The 25,663-nt window shown below is 41.7% G+C and overlaps 1 protein-coding gene across 2 annotated transcripts in view; it reads left to right on the forward strand.

The window, feature by feature from the left end:
• The window catches only part of LOC120419809 (mucin-5AC), a 288,982-nt gene that overhangs the window by 250,615 nt on the left and 12,704 nt on the right, over positions 1-25,663 (forward strand). Inside the window, exons 2-7 of one of the 2 annotated variants that reach the window (XM_039582647.2) lie at positions 20,187-20,961; positions 21,146-23,521; positions 23,859-24,025; positions 24,087-24,295; positions 24,386-24,432; positions 24,700-24,897. In XM_039582647.2, coding sequence (XP_039438581.1) covers positions 20,187-20,961; positions 21,146-23,521; positions 23,859-24,025; positions 24,087-24,295; positions 24,386-24,432; positions 24,700-24,897 — 3,772 coding nt within the window. The remainder of the gene's footprint in view (positions 1-20,186; positions 20,962-21,145; positions 23,522-23,858; positions 24,026-24,086; positions 24,296-24,385; positions 24,433-24,699; positions 24,898-25,663) is intronic. The other variant, XM_039582657.2, reaches the window with a different exon arrangement.

A 25,663-nucleotide genomic window follows, 5' to 3' on the forward strand; every position in this document is an offset into this window, starting at 1 on the left:
CCGCCGCTGAGGGAGGAAAAAATGAAAGTGAAAATTGAGCGATTACATTCTTCGTGAGTAATCGAGAAAGGGACGCACCAAAACAATCGCGTCGAGTCGCGAGTTACAAAATTTCAGACCTTCGGAGGTTTGAAAATAGTTTGAAAAAGCTATATAAACTATTTAAGACACGTCCCAGCCCGGTGCGACCTCGGCCCTAGACTTGAACGATTTTCAATCCAAGCCAGTCACGCGTGAACTCAATCCCGATTGGCTTCCAATTTAGTATGCATCGCGACTGGTGCGACTTGAACACTTCTTGTTTGCACAAAATAATCAAACCTGTAAGACGTGGCCAGAAGTCTCACGCGAACACACACTCGTGAACGTTTGCGGACGCAAGTAAAAGTGATTTTATAAATTATGAGCTTTCGTCATCTGCATGACTGAAATTAATGTCCGAAATGCAACTCTCGATTTGATTAGTTTGCACGGGCAGTGCACTTCGCGTGCGATTAGTATGCACCAGCTGGAATGGGTCAGCTGACAGATTGTCTGCGCGATCGGTTTTGGACGTCTAACAGTGCCTGACTATTGCATAATGCAATGTGCATTGGAAACGGTAAACTGATTATAAAGCTTTTGTTTGGGCTATTTGTTGAGCCAGAAGCAAATAGTTTTTTTTTAATTTTCCAAAATATATTGTATAAGTTATGCCCACACAAATCAATTAACTCATTTCTCAACGCAAAACGCAATAAACCTTATTCCTCATAGTAAAATAAAAACAAAATAACCCACAAGTACACGCGACTTCCGCTAACCTTGCCACCATCCAAAAACGATCTATAATGTCCCCATTCAAACTTACATAATTTCCCCACAAGTGTCCGTATTCCAATTTCTCAGGCCGGCCTGCACGTGACCGCCTCAAATGGAGCTCCAAAGTGCCGTCCAAATTTGATCACGCGCAGCCCTACGCGACATTCAATCCAACTTGTTACCGCACAAAAGTGCTTCCTATTTGTCCAGAGTTGCCCCGCGCGTCGGTTCCGAGGTCCGTGTCTCGCCGGGCCATTGTCGCTTTTAAATTTGGTGGCACGAGCCGGCTCACTAACCGTCTAATCCCGCGCGTCCAATATGGTCCCAATTAGATCTCCCCGCGGGAAGGCACCGGGGGGTCCCCCAGTTGGTTGATGGTTTCACTTTCTTTTCGAGGTTATGTTGCCGCCGACATTGGTCCTCGTTTCGATGGCGTGCAGCTTTTTTTATGGACCTCGCATTTGGTAAAGGTGTAGTGTTTTGTTTTGATTGTTCAATTGTACACCGGAGAATTGAAGGTTTATGCAGATGGAAACGTATCGAAATGATGGTAGCACCATCATGGAACCGTAGACTTGAGTAATTTCACAACGATCTGCAACCAACGAATACGAAGCAGTTCCACCCCATGGTACGGTACAACCCAAACTGGGTAAAAGCATTTCACGGTGTTCTCCACCTTTGGCTCCGACCAACTTTGTATTAAGATATTCCACACTGAGCGTCTTATTCGGACACCCGATGTTGATTGAAATCTTTTGTTGGTGAAGGTTATTAGTCGGTACAAGTCGCTCATTCTGGCCATTTTCGAAAACCGCATGTCGCGCCATAGATTTGACACTGGCTCGTTAGTGCAGCGAGGCCGTTTCCGAACAAAAGCCACCCTGATTATCCGCATGACACTATTTTAACTTACCTGGAATTATGACGTCAGCTTATATTTTGGCCGCCGTTATGTCACGCTGTGACAGCTTTCTTGACACACGTGGCGGCATTGTTCGCGGATATTGTTCACTGGTAATCTGATTTTGGTCGTTCCCAGTTGCGCATTGTTGCGCCTTATTTGCATCTTTAACATAATCCACACAGTCACATATGCGTCACAGAGAGCACAGTGAATGACGGTGACGGTAATCTGATGCAACGTTGATTAACTGGTGCAATATGTCAGTGCAATTTATCTTTTTGTGGAATTCCGGCAGGTGGGCCTTACTCAACTGAGTGGAAAGCTTTAGTTGGATTTTTGAATGATGCAGAGATCTGCTCTTTAAATCGGTTATTTATTTTTTTTACATATTTATCTTGCAGTCCTTGATATTATCTGACTGAAAACATTATGAAAAGAACACTATTTGAACATAAATTTTAATGCAGTTTATGTAGACATGACTTTTTTTCAAAAACAGCAAGTTCTTTTATTTCTCATAACACACCAGTTTCACCAATTTCATCTTTTTGTGAAACCCAATCTCACCCAATCTCAATATTTAAATCCAAGATGGCGGCAAAAATTAAAAATTGCAATGAAAAATTGAAAAAAAACTTTTTTTTAATTTATAAGGCAATCAACCATTCAAATTTTACAAGAATGGGGTCGCAGAAATCAAATTTAATGTTAAAACTAAGAAAATAAAAAAAGAACGAAAACTTTTTTGTTCGTTTTTTGATTATCCGAAGTTATACAAGCCTCTTCGAATTATTGAACTTCGAATAATTGAGTCTGGGCTGTATTTCGTTTATTTTTGAGTTTTGTATTAAATTTGTCCATTTTAATCTTTCTTTCAAATTTTGATGGGAAATACTTAATTGATATTTTGTAATTTGTATATTCACGGTAGCATGTAACTGTAACAAAATGCTTGAAATTTGATAATCAGTTTTTTTTTCTAATTTCAGGTATCGGAATAATATTTTTTTTTCAAAATACTTTCATCATTTCTTTAAGCCCGATTAAAATTATGTTGAATATCAATAAAATTGCAATTTACGGACTGTAATTTTGTTTTGTGAAAACTCAGATTTTTGAAAACTAATGATAGTGTTGAATATGCTAGGAAAACTCAATTAACTAAATTTTAATTGAAATATCAATTTGATGCCTCTTTATTTTGATGGTATAGTTCTAAAACAGAAAATTAAATGACTTGGACATTATAATAATACTTTATTCTTGAAATTCAGAAATTTTCCAGTATATTTTATTTTTTCCAAAGTCCCGTAAAATTTCCACGATATTTGATGCTTTGATTTCATGGCCCCGTGAAAACTTAACATTTCCAGCTTAAAAAAACACTTAGTTTATGCGTTTCATGTATGATTCAGTTTACAAAAATCTTTCCGGTTGTTTAACACAAGATTTTAAAGGTTGTTTTAGCATTTTTCACGCTCCGTGAAATTTGATATTTTTAAATAGTGGTTCCCGAGAAAATGTATTTTTTTTATCGTAAAATTAGGCAAAAAATTTATATAAATTTTAGTTTAAGTACATAAAAAGTTCCAAATATAATCAAAATTCATTTGAATTTTTTGTTATTAAAATTTTGTTGTCACCACAACCATATATATATATATATATAGATAAATTCAACCATGTTTTTATATGTAAAATAAAAATGGTTTTAATAATTGGTTTTTCTTGGTTTCAAATTACAGAAATATATTATTTTCAACAAGCACATGAATATTTTTTTCAGATCGAAGAAGAAGAATTTACTAAACTTGAAGGACCAACGGTAAACCCTTTGGGTACCCCAATTGTTAGTGCTCTTAAAAAATATCGCAGTTCGAACTGTAGTCTCGTGTTACTTAAAATATATTAGGTCATTGCCAATATTTTTAAAGATTGTGTCCCCTCGTCTCTAATCGAGGTCAAAAGGAAGGGAGGAATAAAAAAATATTAAAACTACAAGCCATGGTTTCAACATTTCAATCAATTAAGCATAAAACAGCAAACTTGTCTTTTTTACATGTTTGAATAAATTATTAAGTTTGAACTTCATTTGAAACATACAAATTATTTTTTGGTTTAATATGTTAACGAAACCAATTCTTCAAATAAATATCTAAAACTTTCCTTTAAACAAATGCCTCATTAAGCTTCTGCACTTCTGCATGAAATTGCCCCCAAAATTACCTAACTCAGACACTGCATCTACTGGACCTCACAAACCATAACCACACACCACGGGATGGGCGGTGCATCCCATTAATTTCACGTGTCGGTGTCTCTCTCCCGTCGTCGTCGTCGTCGGAACGTGGTAGCGGCGATCATATTCCAACGGATCATCACCACCGGTGGCTGGTTGCTGCTGCTGCTGCCGCCGGTCCTCCTAACTGACGTGGCCCACGTGTTAACTAATTGCAACCCATTAACGGCGACAAGCGCCACGCGTGACCCCTTCATCTCGACTGCTGCATCTTTCGGTCGTTTGGCTGTTGTTGTTGTTGTTGTGATGCATTTCTCGTTGCCTAGGGTTTGGAAGTTTTCGCCGAAAGGGTTTATTCATCGAAAAGGTTATGATACCAAATTTAGTTACACAATTATCCAAAAAGAAATGTTGGTGAAAGATCCAATCGGTTAAATAACATTCGACAAAGTGACCCAGACTCCTATGGGTAACTTGGGTGGCACTGCATCAGGTTGCATCGGCACTTGAAACCTCTGATGATGGTGTGGTTTTGTGGTTGAAGAAATCCTATGAGGGCTTGTCTATACTGCAGTTGACTAATTTGACCTGTTAAGTAGCGCGTTGACTTAACAGGTCACATAGATTAAAGGAAGTGGCTAAACTCTCATTTATCAAATGAGCCTCAGTTTGAAATCGAAAGTAAGCTTGGAGGAATTTAACATTATGAACCTTGTGGTGTTGAAAATTAGCTAATTTCCTAATTTGAATTTTTGAGCTACAGTGTATAACTTCCAACTTCTTTAATTCATACAAAAAAAAAACTCTTCAAGTGCATTCTCGATAGTGCTGCACTGCACCAACATCACTTGTAATGGAGCTCGTGAATCATTTTGTCACCGGATACCACACCGCACACACGGCGTTTAAGCTATTTAAGTTACTACTTGTGCTTTCCTTGAAGATTTGCATCAACCGCGCACGCCACGCCACGCTGGCTGGCTGGTAGTCACGAAATACGCCCAGGAATTTGGGGGTCATTAAAACGAGGCGGCAATGTGTGCAATGTGCAGTAATTTTGCGAGGTTGGAATTTGACATTTTATGAGGAATGCAATGGTGCAGTTTTGGCACGTGGGCCAGTTGAGGTTAATGCTGAGGTTGAACATGCGGTTTACCTGTGTTTTTGCTTGTCATTACATCGAGGGGGAAAGGTTTGGAGAAAAAACAACGCGGAACAAAACAATTGTGATGATGTTTAGCGGTTATCTAGTAATAAGGTTGAAATAGTTTGAAATATAAATAATTATTTGGTAGGTAGGAGTTCGATTTAAAAATCTTGAATTGGTCAGAAGATTATAATATTTGCACCAAAGCCTTTACGTCAATGATGGAACACATATTACACAACAGCTATAGTGTAACAAACTAGAATTCACGACTTTCTAAATAGGTCATTTATCACTGTCACACTCACATGTGGATTGAGACATCTATGTCAGGAGTCCAGTGTCAACTTAAACGCAGTTGTGGTACTTTTTCTTACATCAGGACCTACTGACTGCAAGTGCTGAAGAAATTCAAAGTGACAAATACAAACTAGAGTTGCAAGCAGCTCCGCTCTGAAGTACGTGACGTGATCAGGTGGGATGTGATACGATTAGATAATTTTGAAAGCTACAAGAAGCTGAGCCACTTGAATGCACCACTTTAAAGGTGAAGCAACTTTTAAAAACTATTTTTACAGAATAAAAATTCAAAAAAGAATTTCAAACTATTTAAATATGTTATGATACAAATTGAAATTTAAAAAAAATACAAAAACAAAAATGTTACAAAAAGTACTTGTAATAATGATTACCCATTAAAACCCCGATCACCCTGCATCGATGAAATGAGCAAAAGTTCCCATCGCAGCTTAAATCCCTAGCTGCGATTGGCCAGATTAAGTCAATACAAAGATCTCGCGACCGCGCCGCGTAACTCGCACGTTGCGTGAGAAGATTAATGTATTATATGTTGGAGCCCCTACAACCCCCCTCTTCCTTGCTCAACAGCTGACTGACACTTTGCTGGCACTAGTGCGTCCATCCCGGGAATTCCCGGGACAAAAATCCCGGGATTTTTCCAAAACCGGGAATTCCCGAATCCCGGGAATTTTCATAATTTGTCCCGGGAATTCTCGAAATTGAAAAAAAATCAAATTTTTGTCTGAAAATTCAAATTTTGTTGTAGAAATAGATGAACAGTAAAATACATAGTAATCGATACGAACTTCAAAGCATTAAAATTTGTATTCGGCATATGTTGTTGTTGTTGTTGATTTTATAAGGGGAACTTTAACCCTATGGGTCATTCGCTCCCGAATTCGGCATATATCAGCTTTAATTTGACTGATAAGGGAAAATTGATTATAATTTAGTCATATATCCGCAAAATGCCTGGCGCAATAAATATTTTCTATTTAATTTTACGTATTTTTGAAGACTATTTATCATATTTATATTTATGATATTAAAATTGAAAATTATCATCTTAAATTATTTTTCATCAAACTCCGGATTTTGGGGCAAGTAACGAAATAAGACAGCTATTTAATAAAAAAAATTGCATCGTGTTTTGAATAACTTTGGTTAAAACAGGAACAGAAACAAAATTTAGTACACTGATTTTCAAATGTATTGCTCTGAAATCTCCTGTACCTTTTCAGCCTGTATTCCTGATTTTCCCTAGTTGAAGGTTACGAAAGAGAATTATTAAAATATGTTTTATATAAAATAAAACATTCAAAAGTTATCTAAAATTTTGAATTGACTGTTTTTTTAAATATGAAGGACAATAGCTTATAGGACCTTTTTTTTCAAAAAAAAACTCTTGTTTTGTTGTCGCTTCTCGTTTTTGTAGATATTTTCAAAGAAATTTGTCTAGCTTTTCTAGTTGTGGCATATATTAAAATATATAGAAGAAATTTATTTATAAAACACTTATTTAATTTGAATGACATTGAAAATTTAAATTTGAACTTTTTTTAAATAAAAAAAACAATTTTAATTTCTTTTAAGTTATTTTAAAATTGTCGTCCTTGTTTAGATTGAAGTGTAGATTGTCACCAATTATTATTATTGAGCTTGAAAACATATCAAATATTATGAAATCATACATTTTATGACTGCTTCAAAAATTTCCCGGGATCCCGGGAATTCCCGGGATTTCAAAAATATTTTTCCCGTTTCCCGGGAAATTCAAAACCCGGGAAAATTGGACGCCCTAGCTGGCACCATATTTGTGGACCATTTCTTCCGCTCCTTACTTGAAGCTAGCGCTGCTTGCGGTCTCCTGCGGTAGCTGTCACAACTTATTCCATTCAAGCCGACCTAAGGACCACACCATCGGCACACGTACGAGCAAGGGTCGTTGATTAAGTAATTACGGTGACATGTGGGATAGTACACTCTAAGGTGGATGGAAGCACTTTTTTATTACTTCGAAATTATTTTAAAGCTTATAAAGACAAATTCATCATTTAAACAAGAATAATAATAACACTCATTTACTGTTAAAAAAAACATTAATCGAATCACAGTGAAAATAGCTTTGTAACCCCACTGCATAGCATCGAAGCTCGATTGGCACGTCGATTAGTTTTGAAAACTAAAACAGATACTCAATGCAAAGCAAAACGCAACCAACGATCCCTTGAGTGTTACGGCAGAAGACACGAAAGTCACCAGCGAGCTCTTGGATGACCTAAGAAATCTCAACACTGAAATTCTGCGAGTATTATTTGAGTCCAAAATCCAATAACCTCATACTAAGGAGCAGCCGTGGCTGACTGGTTACGGTGCTCGCTTTGTAAGCGAATGGTCCTGGGTTCGATGTTTTAGATGGTATTTTAGTTTAAAATAATGTTATGCTTGTTACCGGTTGCAAACAACTTGTTTTTAACAAGAATAATGTGTAGAAAATATTGGTTGATTGGAAATACTGATTTTAGCAATATTTTCATGTGACTGTGCTTATAAGCTCTCAAGAAGAACTTCTTAAAAGCTCTTTGAGTGCACTTAAAGGTTCTTACCCTATATCTCACTTGGTTTTCAATATAATCTCTCCGGGTCTTCAGGAGCTTTAAAGATTAGCGTAATAAGTGTACTCTAATCACTGGCACAACATGCTGGGAATCATCTACTTGAAATGGCAAACAAGTTCTTCTAAAAGAGGAGTTAGAGCGGATGCATGTCTGCTCGGCAGAGCTAACACCATCCAAATGCCTATGCGAGTTATATGCATGTATAGAATGTTATTCTAAAAATACATGAAAACAATTCAATTTGTAAGAAGCGGCCATACAGATCATAACTTCAGAGAGCACATCCCAAAATACCAACAGTTTAGCCTAGCCTACCACATTCACTGAACTATGCACGCATGACCCGTGGTCGAAATCCAACGAGCTTCTCTCTTCTTATAGCGGTACTTTCCGTGATTCTTTAAATGACCTACAGAGCATTTCAAAATTCAACATTAAACAAAGTTCAAATCTTCGAAAAACGAATTTTGATCAGCATTCGATTTCAACGCAAATTATTTGGGTGTACTTTCCTTAATCTCAGAAACTCCCGGTTTTCATTGAAACCACTGAGCTGAACAACGGGCTCGCTCACATACCGTAAGATGTATTACTTCATTGCACTAATCTGGCAAATCACAACGACTTTTATGAACCATTTGTCTGGCTGGCCTCCTGGCAGCAGCCAGCCCCGTTTCTCAATTACGTAAGCTTTTTGGGAGTAAACCATAACTTGGTTTCATGCGCGCATTCAGGCCTTCAATGTAGGCTCCAACGCGACCAATCCGTTCAATATCTAGTTTAATCAATCGAAAAGTCATAAACAATGGCTCGTTCTGTGTGCGCGCTCGCTCGCAAGGGTTTCCTCAAATCACTCTAATAGGTCGCGAGACATAAGTACTCATGTTTTCTTTTTTTCTATCTTTGCAGGTACGCGTCAAACTGAAGTTGATGGGCTGAACCAAAGATCAGCCACGATCAAAGGGTATGGCTTTCGACCCCCGGCGGGACGGCACGCAAGCTCCAGTTTTGCTCTGGTTTGGCAAGATTTCAAATTTCTAGGAAGAATGCTGTTCTCGAAACGGAAAGTTGTTCTCCGTAACGGTATTAGTAGATATGCTAAGTAACCGGTTGTTTTAAAGGAGATTAATTGAGGTAGAATTATAAAAGTTGTCCTCAGGACAAAGTGACCCCTTAACGGTTCCGAGTTACACCCCTGCAAGTTGCTCCGATTAAAAGGTCGCCACAGCTCGAACAACCGTTTTATTGACGCGGGAACCGGAGGGGTTCACTCTGCAAAGTAATGGGGAAAAAATAAACGCACTCTCAAGGTGATCCAGATACAAGCAACTCTGCGAACAGCACGACTTGTCATTCAGCGTATGGCGCATGCATATGTGGTATTCACGACCACTCGACCACTCCGTGTCACGCCCCAACCTTTACCCCACATGTATCTAGACTTAGATCTAATCTAGGTTCGCTACTCGGCCTCAACGTCTTTGAGTGTTGATTTGACCAAAGTTCCCCAAAGTTACGGTACTATCTATTAATTCTACGGTAGCGGCGTCTGCTCCAACTTGAAAGAGTCTCAGTAGCTTAAACGTCACATATTACTAGACTAACCTAACCCCCCGAACAAGTCTCCAACCAAAGCCTTTGAACAGTCAGTGGAGGACCCCCCCTTGGGGTCTCTGGGCTGGGTCACCGCGCCGCCGTGATATTATTTATCGTCTGTCGTGAACATTTATTCCACCACAAGTGACACCTCCTCCGGCGATCATTCAGGGGCGCACTACTGCTTGACATCTGGCGTACTTGAACCAAGTATGGTTTGGATTAAGCGATAAGGGCGAAAAATTATAAGTGCAAAAAGTGGAACAAGATCATGCTGGGCTGCTCCGGGTCTCGAACCAGCGCGAAATGAAAAAATAACGCATGTCACCCGCAACTTAATTTAAGTGTTTTTGGACAGCGATTCAGTTTTTTTTTTCAGGGCAGAAACCAGTAAGGATAAGGTTTTTTTCGTTTAACGAAGAACCAGCTGATTAATAATGTAATAACTCACCGGACGGGACTCCATATGAGGGCGTCAAGAATTGCGTAATATTTTTGGGGGAATAAAATGTGAAAGTAGAACTCGAAGCAGGCCAAAACAATAAATTTTGTCGATGTTATTTATTGTTTCAACAACATTATAAACCTGGGTTTACTTTTATAAGATCAACTTATTTAAGAGCGAATTTTTCACCAGAGTGTAACAGGTCGTATCGCGATGCTCCGATTCGGATGAAACTTTCAGCGTTTGTTTGTCTATACATGAGATTAACTCATATATCGGGCTTTGAAATTTGAGGCCAAAAACCATAAAATATTAAAATTTGTTCGCATTTTTGTAAAACTTCATCAATTTCAACCCTCTTAGTTGCATTCGAAAGGTTTTTTGATGCACTTCAAAATTTTCAATAAAATAAAGATTGGTTTGACTATTCTCATAGCTTTTGCAAGTTACTGTTAAAAATGAATATTATTATTTTTTGCACCAGCCTCGAACTCCCATGCTCCCTTAGGTCAAAATTTAGGGAATTTCATGGACTCTTCATGGACTATGGGTCTCGTGGCGCAGGGGTAGCGGCTTCGGCTGCCGATCCCGATGATGCTATGAGACGCGGGTTCGATTCCCGCCTTATCCACTGAGCTTCTATCGGATGGTGAAGTAAAACGTCGGTCCCGGTTTCTCCTGTCTCGTCAGAGGCGCTGGAGCAGAAATCCCACGTTAGAGGAAGGCCATGCCCCGGGGGGCGTAGTGCCAATAGTTTCGTTTTTTTTTCGTTTTTTCATGGACTATAGACCTACGGTTTTAACTTTTTGCCCAATAGAAGTTTTCAACATAATTTTGCCAATTTTCATTCATTTTGTTTATTTTCCTTGCTTGGTTTTTTTTCTACAGTGTTAATTTTATTTCATTTTATTTTTTCCTTCAATTTTTTTGTTATTTTACTACAAGCCTCTTAGTTGCAACAAACAACATTAACCATCTACTGCTATTTTTTCGAATATTTTTTTTATTTTTTTACTTTGCCCATGTTAAGGCCGTTGCAAATATTTTTCAAAGTTCTCCCCCATTTCAAATCCGGTCCAAAGAAACCATCTGGACTGCTATAAAATGCATTTTAAAACCCTTTTTTAATCCAAAATTTAATTAAAAAAATATATTGCTTGATTGATCCATTCCTTTTGATTTCAATTTTAATATTTGTTTGTCTGGTAGTTCTTCAAACTAAAATACTAAAATTTGAGCAGGTTTTATTTTTTTTAAGTTGACTTAGTTGCTCATATAGCTATCACGTCCAAATTATTGGCCACGTTAAAACAGTAACCAATCGTTTGTTGGATTTGTCTTGGCCAGTTCTCCTAAATCAGGGGTGATCCAAGTATTGTCCGCGGACCAAACGTGGCCCAAAAAAATGTCCTAAAATACATGAAATATCAATTAACTTATCGCGAAAGTTGCACCCCTGTCCTAAATATTTATTACTAAAATCTATATCCAAGAACAAATTATCGAATTTTGTCAAAATAATCAACCAAGGTCTGATTCATGCTTCATAATTAACAAGACCAACTTTGACCTGACCAAGAAATGCTTCTCGTTCAATAACCAGTGCACCAGACCAATACAGTTCAACCAGGCCGCGCATGTTGCAATGCACCAATGCAAAACTACCTCGGCTCAGAATTGAATCTCGTGCCAGCCCAAAAACGCAGCCCTTGGTCCCCCGATCGATTGGTCCCCTTCGAGGGTGTGTTCCGCGGCCACCCTCTTTGTCTTTGTACCGACGAACCAAGTCGCCATAGTGGAGACCTGAATCGTTACAATTTGCAATTTGCAATTCACCGGCCGCGGCTCGAGGATCATGTTCTTTGTGTCTCTCCAGCAGTGTACTGAGGACAACCAAGTCGTTATGTAAATGTAAGGTCCCTCTACCTGGTGCCGGCGCGGAGACCCCTGGAGGTGATCGATATTGCACCAAGTGGGTCGTGCCTGGCTGGCCCAGCATAAGTGGTCTGCTGGGAGCTCGAGAATTTCTGGCTGCAGTTCGGAAATTTAAATTAAGCTCTTTTAATTAGGGTTCTGCGTGGTCAGACCGTTCGGAGACCTGCGCGGATTGCGCAACCAAGGCGCGGACCCGCGCCGAATCAGGTCATCGCGGTCATGAGTTCGCAATGGGCGATTTATTGGAAAACTACATTGCAGACATTGTTGGAGGGCTGAGTCACTCCTTGGACGTTGGTAGCAGTGCGAGATCGAAAGTTGGTCAATCGGTCGGGTATGCTGAATGGAGCCAAGGTCAGATTGTGTATCTGACCCTTGTGGTGGGCTGAAGCCAGAAATTGGTGCAAGGTTTATTACGCGTTCGGGGTGGCCGAAAAGTGGCATTAAATTAGTGTTATCGAAACTTGAGGCATTGTTAAAGGTATCTTTACTGCTGAGATGCGATAGGGTACTTAAGGAGTTATTACTATGGGAAAAGTTGAACCTGGCAAATGGGTTCCGTTTGTTTCAATTGTTTTGGAAAATAAGCAGTTTGAAGAAGGGTACAAGGTCAGCTAAGGTTTACTTTTTCTATGTTTAAACTACTGAATGGCATCCAAATAGATTATCAGCGAAATTAGAATGGTATGGGACAACCTGAATTCGAGATCCTTGGAGAAGATCTCGGATATTACGTGACAAATTACCTCCTCTTAAAGAGCGATTAAACCAACCAGTAATGTCAAGTACAAAAGGTGCGAAAAGTTTACTAAGTTCCACTGCCGCAGAGTGCCATTTTGATGACATTATGTGTTTTCGCACGCGAGCCACTGAATGTCGCATTCGTGTTTTCACGTTTGCGATAAAGCTCACTGGGTAATCTGTACGGACGATGATTTCGGCAGAGCCTTGGCATTCAAGCCTGGTGACTTTCTAATCGTGCTCGAAAATCTCACTCCCAGCTCTCCAACATTGAGTCACAACCAGGTGTCATGAACTGTGAAGGGTAAGTCGCGAACTCACGCGTTCTACATCGCGAGGCCGAGTTGCGGCGAATCTACAAATTCTATCACGCTTCGGAACATGAGCTAGAAACGTGCGTGGGCTTCGAGATTGGCCCAACTCCGTGGGCCTGTCTTTGCGGCATGTTGTATAACATTCTGTCTAGATACGAATCCGAATAAGGAGGGGAGGTTCCTCGACAGAGTGCTGGAACTAAAATGTAGTTGTTCTTGGCTTGGGCATAGCCCAAACCCACGCACATTGCCCGAGCGGCAATTGGAAACATAGTTCTAAGTTCTGTTGCATGTTGTGTTGATGGCGTTGAAGTACAGATCGGTGCTGGTTTGATAGAGAGGTTCACGAAATCAAGGTGCCGCTCATGGCTTGTACAATGTGGCTTGATACACGTGCGATTTCACGAACGGCGAAGGGGATTAAGAGCGAGTTTTTCACCGATGTGAAACAGGTCGTATCGAGGTGCTCCGATTTGGATGAAACTTTCAGGGTTTGTTTGTCTATACATGAGATGAACTCATGCCAAATATGAGCCCTCTACGACAAAGGGAAGTGGGGTAAAACGGGCAATGAAGTTTGAGGTCCAAACAACATGAAAAATCTTAAAATTCCTCGCATTTCCGTAAAACTTCATCAATTTCAACTCTCTTAGATGCATTCGAAAGGTCTTTTAAAGCCCTTCAAAATGTGCTATAGACATCCAGGATTGGTTTGACTTTTTCTCGTAGCTTTTGCAAATTACTGTTAAAAATGGATTTTTTTAAAACCTTAATAACTTTTGGCAACAGCCTTCAACACCCATACTCCCATAGGTCAAAAGTACGGTAATTTCATGGACTATAAGCCTACGGTATTAACTTTTTGGCCAATCGCAGATTTTCTCATAGTTTTACGATTTTTCTAGAACAAACATTTTTCAACGTTAGTTTTTGCCCTGTATGCCAAGCAGACGGCACATTTTGGTCTTAATTTTGTCATATTCGGAATCCTCAGAAAATTTTACATTAGATTGAGGTGTTGGAATTTTGAATTTGATTGGAAAAAATGCCATTTAGAATTAATTACAATATTATTTAGAATTTTGTCGGATTAGGGGTAAAACAAGTTTTCGCCTACTTGATACAGCATTTGACGTATTGATCATAGGGTAAATAAAATCTATTGCTTTTTTCAAAAATGTTTTATTTAATTATTTTTTAAATCAAAATTACAACTCTAATACTTCTAAATTACGTGAAATTGACCGAGGATTCCGAATATGACAAAATTGAGACCAAAAAGTGCCGTTTTCTTGGCATACAGGGCAAAAACTAACGTTGTAAAATGTTTGTTCTAGAAAAATCGTAAAACTATGAGAAAAACTGCGATTGGCCAAAAAAATAATACCGTAAGCTTATAGTCCATGAAATTCCCCAACTTTTGACCTATGGGAGTATGGGTGTTGGAGGCTGTTGCAAAAAGTTATTAAGGTTTTAAAAAAATCCATTTTTAACAGTAATTTGCAAAAGCTATGAGAAAAAGTTAAACCAATACTGGATGTCTATAGCACATTTTGAAGGGCTTTAAAAGACCTTTCGAATGCATCTAAGAGAGTTGGAATTGATGAAGTTTCACGGAAATGCGGTCAATTTTAAGATTTTTCATGTGTTTTGGACCTCAAACTTCAATGCCCGTTTTACCCCACTTCCCTTTGTCGTAGAGGGCTCATATTTGACATGAGTTCATCTCATGCATAGACAAACAAACGCTGAAAGTTTCATCCAAATCGGAGCACCTCGATACGACCTCTAGAACAAACCGAGCAGAATCTACAAATACTGCCTCTTAAGTGATTTTAACTGAAAAATAAGACTTAGGTTCTGGTGTGGAGGAGGCGTTGAGTAAATGTGAGGTTGGTGAACTTTCCAAGAACTTCCCGATGTTGTTTATAAAAACATTTCAAAATGATCAAATTTCTCAGTTTTTGGGGTGCATCATGAAGTTCTTAAACTTGATGTTTATCAATACATTATCTGACTTTGTGCCGCTTTAACCTTCGGGAAGTCGCGTGTTTTCGCCTTTCTTACAAGTGCCCTTACAAACTGTGTACAAAGTACACGTACGCGACCTCCGGTGGGTTAAGAACATCCTGGAAAATGTTCCTCGTTTCCTTAACAAAGTTAAGCAGCGAGGATCAATCGAAACTAATAAAATCATCTTAAAAACCAAAATGTCGTTTTTTGTAAGAACTTACTGTTTCAAGCCAAGAACGAGTCCAGGTTCTCAGACAGCCGACACAAACTTGCCTAAAATTCCTGGCCCCGGCAATAAATAATATTCATTCCAGCTCACGTAATCGCGGCGGGACACACGGCAAGTGCCGCTCGCAAGTGATTGATCTAGTTTTACCGCCTGCAACTGGCGCGGGACAGGTTTGAGGGCACTTGGTCCAGCGGCCGACAGGCCTGGCCCCGTGTATGAATTATAAATCAAATAAATTGTTATGATTTTTCATTAAACCGAGTGGTAATAAACCAGTGTAGGTCCATTTATGGTCACTCATTGGAGCTGCTGCTTGTTTGGTTAGGCCCCTCGCTCAATGAAGAGCTGACCACACACTTGTATACGCTCTGTGGTCCCCAGAGAGATTAGTCGCCACTTTGGAACAAAATTCTACCCATTGCTGAAATGTTTTGCTCACTCACCGTCCAAAGACCCATAAGGTTAGGAAGGGTCCCAGGACCGCTGTTGTAATGTCACCACCGACGACCGGTTGTAATTACTACCACTACTGGTTTGGCATCGTCAAATAGCTTCACGCTCCGTAACTCCGTCGTCAGACTGACCCGTTTGGATGAAACAAAGTAAATTGAGCTCATTTGGCCCCCTGCAGTAATTAAACGCAACCCCCCTAAGTACACACTAGTTACACGACGACGACGTGAGGCTACTAACGACCAGCACCATTGACAAAGTGGTTCGTGAAAGCGAAATTGTCGCACAAGAGGTTGGTTAGGCGATCGGTATGGGTTTCTCACGACCAGATTTCAACTGGACATTGGTGGCGCTCCCCCGAGAAATCAGTTCAATTCGATGGTCTGGGAACCAAAGTCTTAAGCATATACCACGAAGAATGCTGCTCTAGAATATAATTTAAAAATCGTTATCCACCCTGAAGTTATTAATGCCTTTCTCATGCGTAGCTAGTAATATCATCGAAAATAGCCATAACCAACTTTCCAATAGAAAACGCCTTCATTTTTTATCGTTACGGTTAATCATTATGCTTTTCAAAATATGGGATCCGAAACTGGATTGAATGTAAAACTGGATAGCCGTTAAAATCAAGTGTATACAACATCCCCACTCACGCACATAAATTTGCTTACAATTTAGTTCTGAGTCGAAATGTATAATGAAGATGAGTCTGAGAGGTCTGAATAAAAAGTTTATTTCTCTAATGATATAATAGCCTAAGAAGACAAAAATACTTTAATATTGATGTTATTATAAACTCTGATGATTTTTTTTAAATAAATTCAGCAAAAAGCAATGGCGAAAAAACGAAAAAAAAATCTTCGATCGTTCTCAAATTTTTCCTGGAGGTTCCTCGGCCAAAATAATTAGACCCATATTTTAGGGACCATCCATAAACCACGTGGACACTTGGAGGGGGGGGGGGGGGTGGTGATTGTCCAAAAATCCAAACTCCGAGCAAATGACAGGTTTTTAGTTGAGCTTTTAAAAATAGTTCAATTTTCGAAAAGTCAAGCCTAACATTTCAAAAATTCAAATAAACAATCAATAAATTGGAGATGTCGACCCGTATGCTCCCGAGGTATGATATTTTGAAAATTAAAATTGGATTTTTAGTTGAATAAGATATTTTGTAAATTCTTAAAGGGAGCGGCCGTGGCTGACTGGTCACGGTGTTCGCTTTGTAAGCGAATGGTCCTGGGTTCGATTCCCATCTGCTCCCAACGAGAAAGTATAGGAATTATAAATCTTGAAACTCTGAACATGAACGAAAAATCAAACTCGCTCGAGTCGGGGTTCGATCCCCCGTCCTTTGGATTGGTAAGCAAAAATGCTAACCACTAGGCCATCACGGCTTGGTGAGCTATGAATGGAATTAGGATACTGTTACTATCAACTATATACGCGCTGGGTCCTTGTCCATTTGACAAGGGTTCGGAAGTTCTAAATAACGTTTGAACCCGATTGGTGCAAACGTTCTTCAGGGCGGGGCTTGTCGATAAAGCTGAAGTACCTCGCGCTCGTCTAGCCAGCGTAGAAATGGGTCACCGAAGCTCGGCAGAGCTAACACCTTCCAAATGCCTATGCGAGTTATTTGCATGTATAGAATGTAGATCTAAAAATACATGGAAACAACTCAATTTGTAAGAAGTGACCGCGTGGTCCCGTTTGGTTGGTTGCACACACACACACCCACACACACACACACAATAAGATATTTTGTAAATTCTTAGATTTTGCATCATAATTTTAATTTAATTTTCAAGGCTTCATTTGGAATTCTAATGGTTTTATACTTTTTATTTATTTTTATATGTCTCATGAGTTGCTAATACACAACCAAACAATGATGAAAAAAATGCTTGTGTTCGCGAAAAGTTTGATACTGCATTTTCAAAACCATACAGTCTTTGTACCAAAACTGAACTAGACTGTGCCAACAATCTATGAGCTCCAGCTGTGCGACGAGCTACCATCACGATCTACCACGCACAAGTTCAACACAAAAGGTTCAAGTTCAAAGCCGTCGTCGTATCTCCGTCATTTGTAATGCCGCATCTTGGCCGTTTCCTTTGGACCCTCGGCGGTCAGCAGAGTCAACGTCCTCCTGATCTGCACTCACCGCTCTGCGTGGGCCACTCTGGTCGCGTGTAAAGACTTATGTTTATATCTTCTTCGATGCCATCAATTTGTTTCTTCGTGGGTTTTGTAGACTGGAAGCTGCGCGTGCGGGTCAATAAATATTTGCCAAGAAATGGAGGGGGGCTTCCGCAAAGGACAAAGTGTAATTGTAATGTCATGTCAGCAGCTGCTGCTGCAGGATAATCAATATTCAAAGTTGTTCTATCTGGGTTGCCACAGAGAGCAGGGGAATGATTAGTACAACATCGAGAAAAAGGGGAATAGAACCCTAGGTCTTGTTAATCCGCTGCAGTGTCATGATGAAGGCTGTAAATTCTGAACTTGAGTCCGATATGGAAACGTCGTAGAACAACCGAGGGACGATTTATGCTATCGACACGGTTCAATCTGCGGCACGGTGCGTTCGAAGCTTTCTTTGCGCTGTCGAACGCGTTGACAAGTTTACAACGCATATCAAGGGCTAGTTTTAATGATCTGCCCTTGGAAAGGTTCAATAACTTGGGAGAGATTTATTCACGTATTGCGTTGGAGTAGAGAACTTCAGCTGCCATTTGATTTGCAAGTTAATGAACCACGGAATATACGGTAAGATCGGATTTTCTGTGCAAAAACCCTTTTCAACCAAACGAGCTGCGATGACCAGTGTCAAGATAGCCAGTGTAAACAAATAGGTTCAATTAAGTCGTAAACTAAGAATGGCTGCCCATGAATCAATGCGCTATGCGTTCTTCATCGCCTCCGCAAGGCACAACCCGTTGGAAGAAGAATCTGGGCGGCTTAGAACTCATTGAATCCCAACATGGAGCAGAGATTCAATAGCCATTCTTCTGTGCCCTCCGGATGACACCGCGCACCACATTCTGTTGGCAATCAATTTTAAATTACGACGTCGGCAAATAATGACTCTGCTGGACGCTGCGCTGAGGGTATCGTAAATCTGCCCGAATCTGGCCAGCAAAGCAAAGTGCCGGCCAATTTGCATGTTCTAGCTGAGAAGAACACAAGTTGACAGAACAAATGGACACAAAGAAATGGTTTATGGACTTTGAACTTTAATGTCGGATGTCACTAGGAACTTGAAATCAATTCTTAATTCCATCAATAAAGGGAACTTATCAGAAACGTATAAATCAGATATGCAAGCTTCCGGAGGCCTGGCGCCGTCAGCTACAATCAGTCAAGTTTTGATTTATAACGCACAAAGGTCAGAACTCGAAACAGAAGTCAAGATTGTGGCCGCTGATTGAAATAATCTGATCCCAATAAAACTAACAATTCGCCACGCGCTCGACCATAGAACGTTAAGGGTGCTCGATCCAACATCCGTGACTTAATCCCATTCCAACGGGACGTACCTATTAAGTTGCGACGTGGGCGTCACTACTGTAATTAAAAAGACCAAGGTATTAAATTCGCGATGATTCAACCTTCCTCGAAAGAATAACAGGATCCGCGCTCTTGACGTCAACGACCTCCAGATGCTCCGGTTCCTCAATCATACCACTTATAAGGACACCACCTACAGGCAAACGTATTAATTTTCATACTTCTGGCGATTCTTCAACTTTTAGAACGGTTCATGCAATAACGTAAAGTCAACCCACATTACCCGAGAACGGCAATCGAAATTGCGCTCTGCCAGATTTGGCGTGGCACCATTTTACGGCCACTGTCGCACTTTGGCCACTCAACGGTTGAATGTCAAGCGCACGACTTTGTCATTGACATGAAATCTCCCCGGTTGATAAGCAGGCCCTACCCTAATGGCCATAAACAGTCGGACAGTCGGTCGACGGTACTACCAAATTTTCCACTAATTCAATGCCTTTGTGCCAAGCTGCCCATGATCACTATCTCCACCAGAATAGAGGCTCGTTAATTCAAAACTCATTACCTGATGCTGGGCGCGATGTTGCACAGCCGCAGCATGAATAGGAATGCCGAGATGCATCTTTTTGCTTACTTTTGTAATGAATTAACACTGCTGAAGAAGACTATCTGTTGGCAGTGGCAGCTGATATCCATCTCGTGCTGTATTTAGTATTCACGGCAGCACCAAACGTGTCGCTACTTACTGGAGGTATTAAATTCCCCGGTAGCATCTTCTCGGGGTAGATCTCTAGGCCACCTGCTGCGTGTGCCGTCGTTTGCCCATAAACATGGAACTCCCGCTGAGGTATCAAAATTCCAAAAGATATCATCATGCTGAATCTTCGTCCGAAGCTGTTGAACTAATCGATCTTTTTTCCCAATCTCTTCCACAGAAAATGTACAAGCACAAACGAGACGCACCTCGTTCCGCAGTGGATCTGCCCAGCCACGTGCCCTCGGTTCCAACCCGCGGTCCAGTCACTCGTCCTCGGTGGACTTCAACTGTCCAGAGGAGTTCGGTTACTATCCACACCCCACAGATTGCTCGCAGTACTATGTCTGCGTGTTTGGTGGGGCTCTGCAAGAGAGCTGTACCGGTGGACTGATGTACAGCCATGAACTGCAAACCTGCGACTGGCCCCGAAATGTGGGCTGTGAAGCACAGGAAGTGAGCGGCCCATCCGCACCTTCCCGTGCTGTGACCCCTCGGGTACCACAGGTTCTGTCGCGAATTCGATTCTCGTCGACATCGAGTGCAGTTTCGGGCCCATCGGGACCTTCCGCACCTTCCGGCCCATCCGGTCCAAGTGGCCCGTCCGGACCAACCGGTCCCGAACCGTCGGCACCAGCCCGGATCCAACAGATTCACTCACTGCCACCGCCGCCACCACCAGCCAACATCAACCCAATCATCACCACTCGAGGACAGCCCAAGAACTCACCACAGGAAGACATTGCCAAGCTCTACGCGGAAGCTCACGATACTCTGCCTCCAGTCGAGGAGGAAGAATCTGACCGCCAGCAACGTGTCTACCGTGGCCAACCGAGCACCGTTACCCAGGTTCAGCGCGACCGTGACGGCATTCTGCAACAACCAAGTGTCAACGCTATCCCTACCCAGGCTAAAGTAGGTTCCTTTGCGTACAGTGCCCAGCCGCAGCCATTCAGGTAAGTTCTTCGCGTTCTACGCCTCTCCAAACTCGAGCACTAATCACAAACACACACTGCAAAATAAATGAAACTTTTACCGAGAACCACGACACAGGAAACTCAATGTTCCTTCTACCGTTACTATATATTTACCCTACCAAATTTCCTAAACTTCAACTTCCCTTCTCAAACTTGCACACAGTGACGATGACGCATTGCAAGACATTGACCAAGAGACGTCCATCCAAAATCCTCACGATCGCAAGAAGCGAGACGTGACCTCAGACGCCAAAGCGACATCCTCGGAAGACACCAAAGACAGTTCCATCGACCCGATCGCAAACAGCGAAATTACCGAAACACTCAAAGAAAACCACCAGGTGAAACGTGCTTCAGACTCTGGCGAGACGGCGATCGCCGGTGAGGCCGATCAACCAGCGGATCTAGATGAACTGGAGCAAGCTGCTGGCGGAGCAGAGAGCGCCCGAAGCGTCCGACAACTAAGGCCACTGGGAAACTGGCAGTACAGATCGTTGGACACTGCACTCTCCCGTCAGAATAACTTCGCTCAGAGCAGCTATGATCCGTTTGCTTTCATCTCGGCTTCTACACCGCCATCGTATCTCAAATCCGGAGCACGGTACTATCAACCGCAGGCGTACAGCAAGAAAGAAATCACCAACAACTACAACGACTATCTCGAGGCGTACGTTAAAGCCAAACAAGGAAGCCAGTACCTACGGCCAGTTGAAAGCCATAAGACCCAGGGAGGTCTCCAGAACTACAAAGCAGTTACCAAAATAACCCCCCAGGATACCATCCTGCCACTACTGATCTCCAACCAGTCACCGAGACCTCAGCAATACCAAACAGCATTTACTGCGGCCGCATTTGTCAACAATCATAACGGCAAGAAGTACACCACGCCCGTACCAGATCTCGACGACGAAACCATCCCCGACAATTTTGCGTTCTTCCATTTTGGAAACAGTTATTCCTCAACGCCCATCTCGGTCAACAATGGAAAACATTCTGTCAAGCTTAATCCACAACCAGTGGTTCAACAATCTCCTCAAAAGTTATCCCAATCTACTCATCGTAGTCCTTTCATAGCGTTCAGCTCAGTTGGTGGGTTCTTCAACAACCAACCCACATCGAGTCCAATCAAGGAAACGTTCGTTGGAGTTTCCAAGCATCCCGTTAGCTCTCAACCACAGCCAAGCAAGAAAATTCTTGCTGGACCAAGCACTCCAGCACCTGTTTACGAGAGCGTTGGCAACTCAATTTTACCCAACAACGTCCGGTTTCCAATAACGACAGCAAAGTCCCCTGTTTCTCCGGTAGAGTACTACCCACAAAATGTCTACGTTAACTCAAAGAACTCTCAGCCACATCAAGCATTCCAAAATTACAACGACAAACCATTGACCGTGTATGAAGCATCGACGCCCAAGCCATCCGCGTATTTTGTAACAAAATCCACAAACGGATTCCAACCTATTGCCGTTTCAACAACTCCAAGATACTACCAGTCGGTCAAAGTACAGCCGGGTAGCGTTGAGTATAATCGATTCTTCGAAAGCATCAAAAACTCACACATTCAACAGGTTGATACCAAATCGAACGGACTGCAGGACATTGGCACTCACTACGTGAAGAACGGAACAACGAATCTGCGGCCAGTTCAGGCGATCCCACAATACCAAGCTGGCCTGTATTACGGTCCGTCTTCGGCTAAGCCTACGCGTGATTACCAAGAGTACTATTATGACGATGATGAAATCGTTGGTAATCGCGATCACAAGTACGTCAAGAATACGCTGAATGGCAGCCGAAAGCCAAGTAATCCCAAGCGTCCTGTCGAAGATGATGATGAGTACTATGACGATGATGACGATGATGATTACGAATACAGATATCCGGTAAACAAGTCAAAGTATACACCGATGACTGAAACCATGGCTCCGAGACCTTTGGGTAATTTGACCACGCCGAGACCTGCAGCTTCCGTGTCTGGTCATATCTTCTACAGTAATCACAAGTACGAAACGACCACGTGGCGTCCTCCTACCATGACTACCCCGTCACCAACGACCAGTGACATTCCACCAATAATTACATTCCCGGAAGATGTATTTCAAGGGATCAGACCATTTAACGATATTCCTCGTTATCTGAACAAATCAACAGCCCGACCATACACAATCAGGCAACGCATTCATAGACCAACCGCCATCCCGAACGCAAATCTCATTGACGAGACCACCTCGAAGGAACTGTTGCGCACAACAGCCAAGTCAATCAGTTCCAAGAGTGCGATCAAGACCACGACACAACCTCCAACCACCACCAGTACGACGACAACGCAAACGCCTGCGGTGACCCGAACCCGGACCACGACCGTAACTCCTTCAACCGGTGACTCGACCTCGCGTAAACGGTACACCATCCGACCGAACCGAGGCCAGAACCGCTGGCGTACTACTGAGACCCCCGAACAGCCCACGATTAGCACCAGACCGAACAAGAACCAGAACCATAACAATCGATTGGAACTCGATGAACGGCTTCCGAACAGGTACGAGTATTACTCTTCTACTCTTCTTCTTTTTGCTCACACTTTTGTGTTTTCCTGGGGAAGAGATGTGTTGTTCTTGATTTGAGTGTGCTCCAAGCATCTCTAGCGGATTCCGGTGACCAAGACGCGTGTGTAAATATGTTTACTACTAACCACTAGATTTACTCCAGGGCGTTCGCCTGTGTAAATAGAACTTTTGCATACCACAGTCTGTTGTGTTTGCTGCAACGTTGCATTGTGCCCAGTTACCCTAATAGCAAGTGAATGATGTTCCGCATGCTTGTCTTGTCGATGTGTCTGAGTTGTAACACACACCTGTGATTTATACCCCCTCCAGAGTTGAAACATCCTCGCCAGCTCCTAGCAGATACATCCCCGAGCAGCCGCAGAAAACTGTCCACAATCAGAACAAGAACTACTACAACACTAGCAACTACGACCCGTCGGCCTTCGATCAGTACTACGCGGTCTATGACGAAGATGTGGAGCTGTACAGAGATGTTGGTAAGTGTTAACTTCAGTGTAGAGTACTAGCAGAGGACTTTATTGGTTTGTTTCTTCGTAGAATATCAACCGCAGTACAATCAGAACAACCAACAGTCGTCCCAGCAGCCTCAGCGCCCGATCGTTACTTCCACCTACCGCCCGACCGTGGTCACTACCGTAGCTCCAACTTCTCAGCGCGAGCAACCCTCGTACGTCACTTCTCCCAGAACTACCTACCAGCAACGCCCATCCTATCAGGCCGATTACGATGATGCCCTTGTGTCTCAGGTATGGTGTTGCGGACCCTCTGGCGTCAAAAGATCAAGCAGTGTAGCGACCCGTTGTACAGAAAAGAGACTAACCAATGATTCTTTACAGCTTGAAGATGATCGTTATAATCAGAAACAAACGCACACCCAACTCAGGTATTTCTTTTCAGTATTCCTTCTATTCTCTTATTACCTCTATCTACCATATGATTTAGTGCTTCTTAAAATTAGGTTTACCTAAAAAATCGATATAATTTTCTAACCATTTATTTACGCTATCTCCTTCCCTCAAAATCAAAAATACCAAAACCCAAACGAACAAAATTTTCAACCTGAAATTGGAATCGATCAATTGGTATGAACATGAACGATTCTTTCCTTGGGGATTGCTCCAAAAACCACAACAATAAAAAAAAACATCAGGAACGAGTTGAACTCGATCTCTGACCGTCCGATTTTGGTATCGTCAACGATTCGTACCTTTAACAGTCCAAAATACCAGACAGCCTTCGTAACATCACCCGAACCGTTTTCACTTCCATCAACAACCACTACAAGAACCACTACAACAACAGCCACGACCACAACAACACCTGCTCCGCCACAGTACTATACAACAAGGTACAATAGACGGATCTCTCTGTCTCTGAGTGTGATCCGGGAAAGCCCTATTGTTTCTACTTAGCTGTTCAACTCACGCCAAAATTTCAACCAAAACAATCAAAAACTCATCGCTTCAAGTTCAAACCTTACCAAAAAAAAACAAAATCAACCCAAATGGAATCATCGGTAGTTGTAGTGGGACCATTTAGTTGTTAGAACAATCAGCCAAAACAAACAATTCTCGCCGGATAAATGGAAACTGTAGTGCTTCTCGTGCCATTGTTCTATATGTACCTCTTTACCCTTCCTAGATCCCACAATTGCCTCTTCCTGTACCGTATTGTGTGTGTCCGTATGATGTTTGATGCTTTATATCCTCTACTCCAAAATCAGTCTTTCCTTCGCAGCAGTTTGATTTCGCTTCAGACAAGCAACATTTCCACAGTTATCCTATACTATCTCCTAGAATTTGTACAAATACCAACAACTTTCTCAGAATGACCAGCTTTCGCTTACTTCATCATCATCATCTCATTTCGTGTGTGCGCTGTCAACGTTGCAAAGAGCAGATCATCATTCATCAAACTCGTTCAAAATCACTCACTCACGCACATACATACCTACATACGAATCCAAACAAAACTACAATGCCAGAATGTTAAATGTTATGTGTGTTACCCATTCGTGTACCTAAAACCCAACCCCTCTGAAACCGTTCGTCAACTCCAGCATGCCACTAATGCCAGCGGTTCTTGATCTTCCAAGTCCCCAGTCCCTCGTGTCC

Source organism: Culex pipiens, chromosome 2, assembly GCF_016801865.2.
Source record: "Culex pipiens pallens isolate TS chromosome 2, TS_CPP_V2, whole genome shotgun sequence".
Lineage (NCBI taxonomy): Eukaryota > Metazoa > Arthropoda > Insecta > Diptera > Culicidae > Culex > Culex pipiens.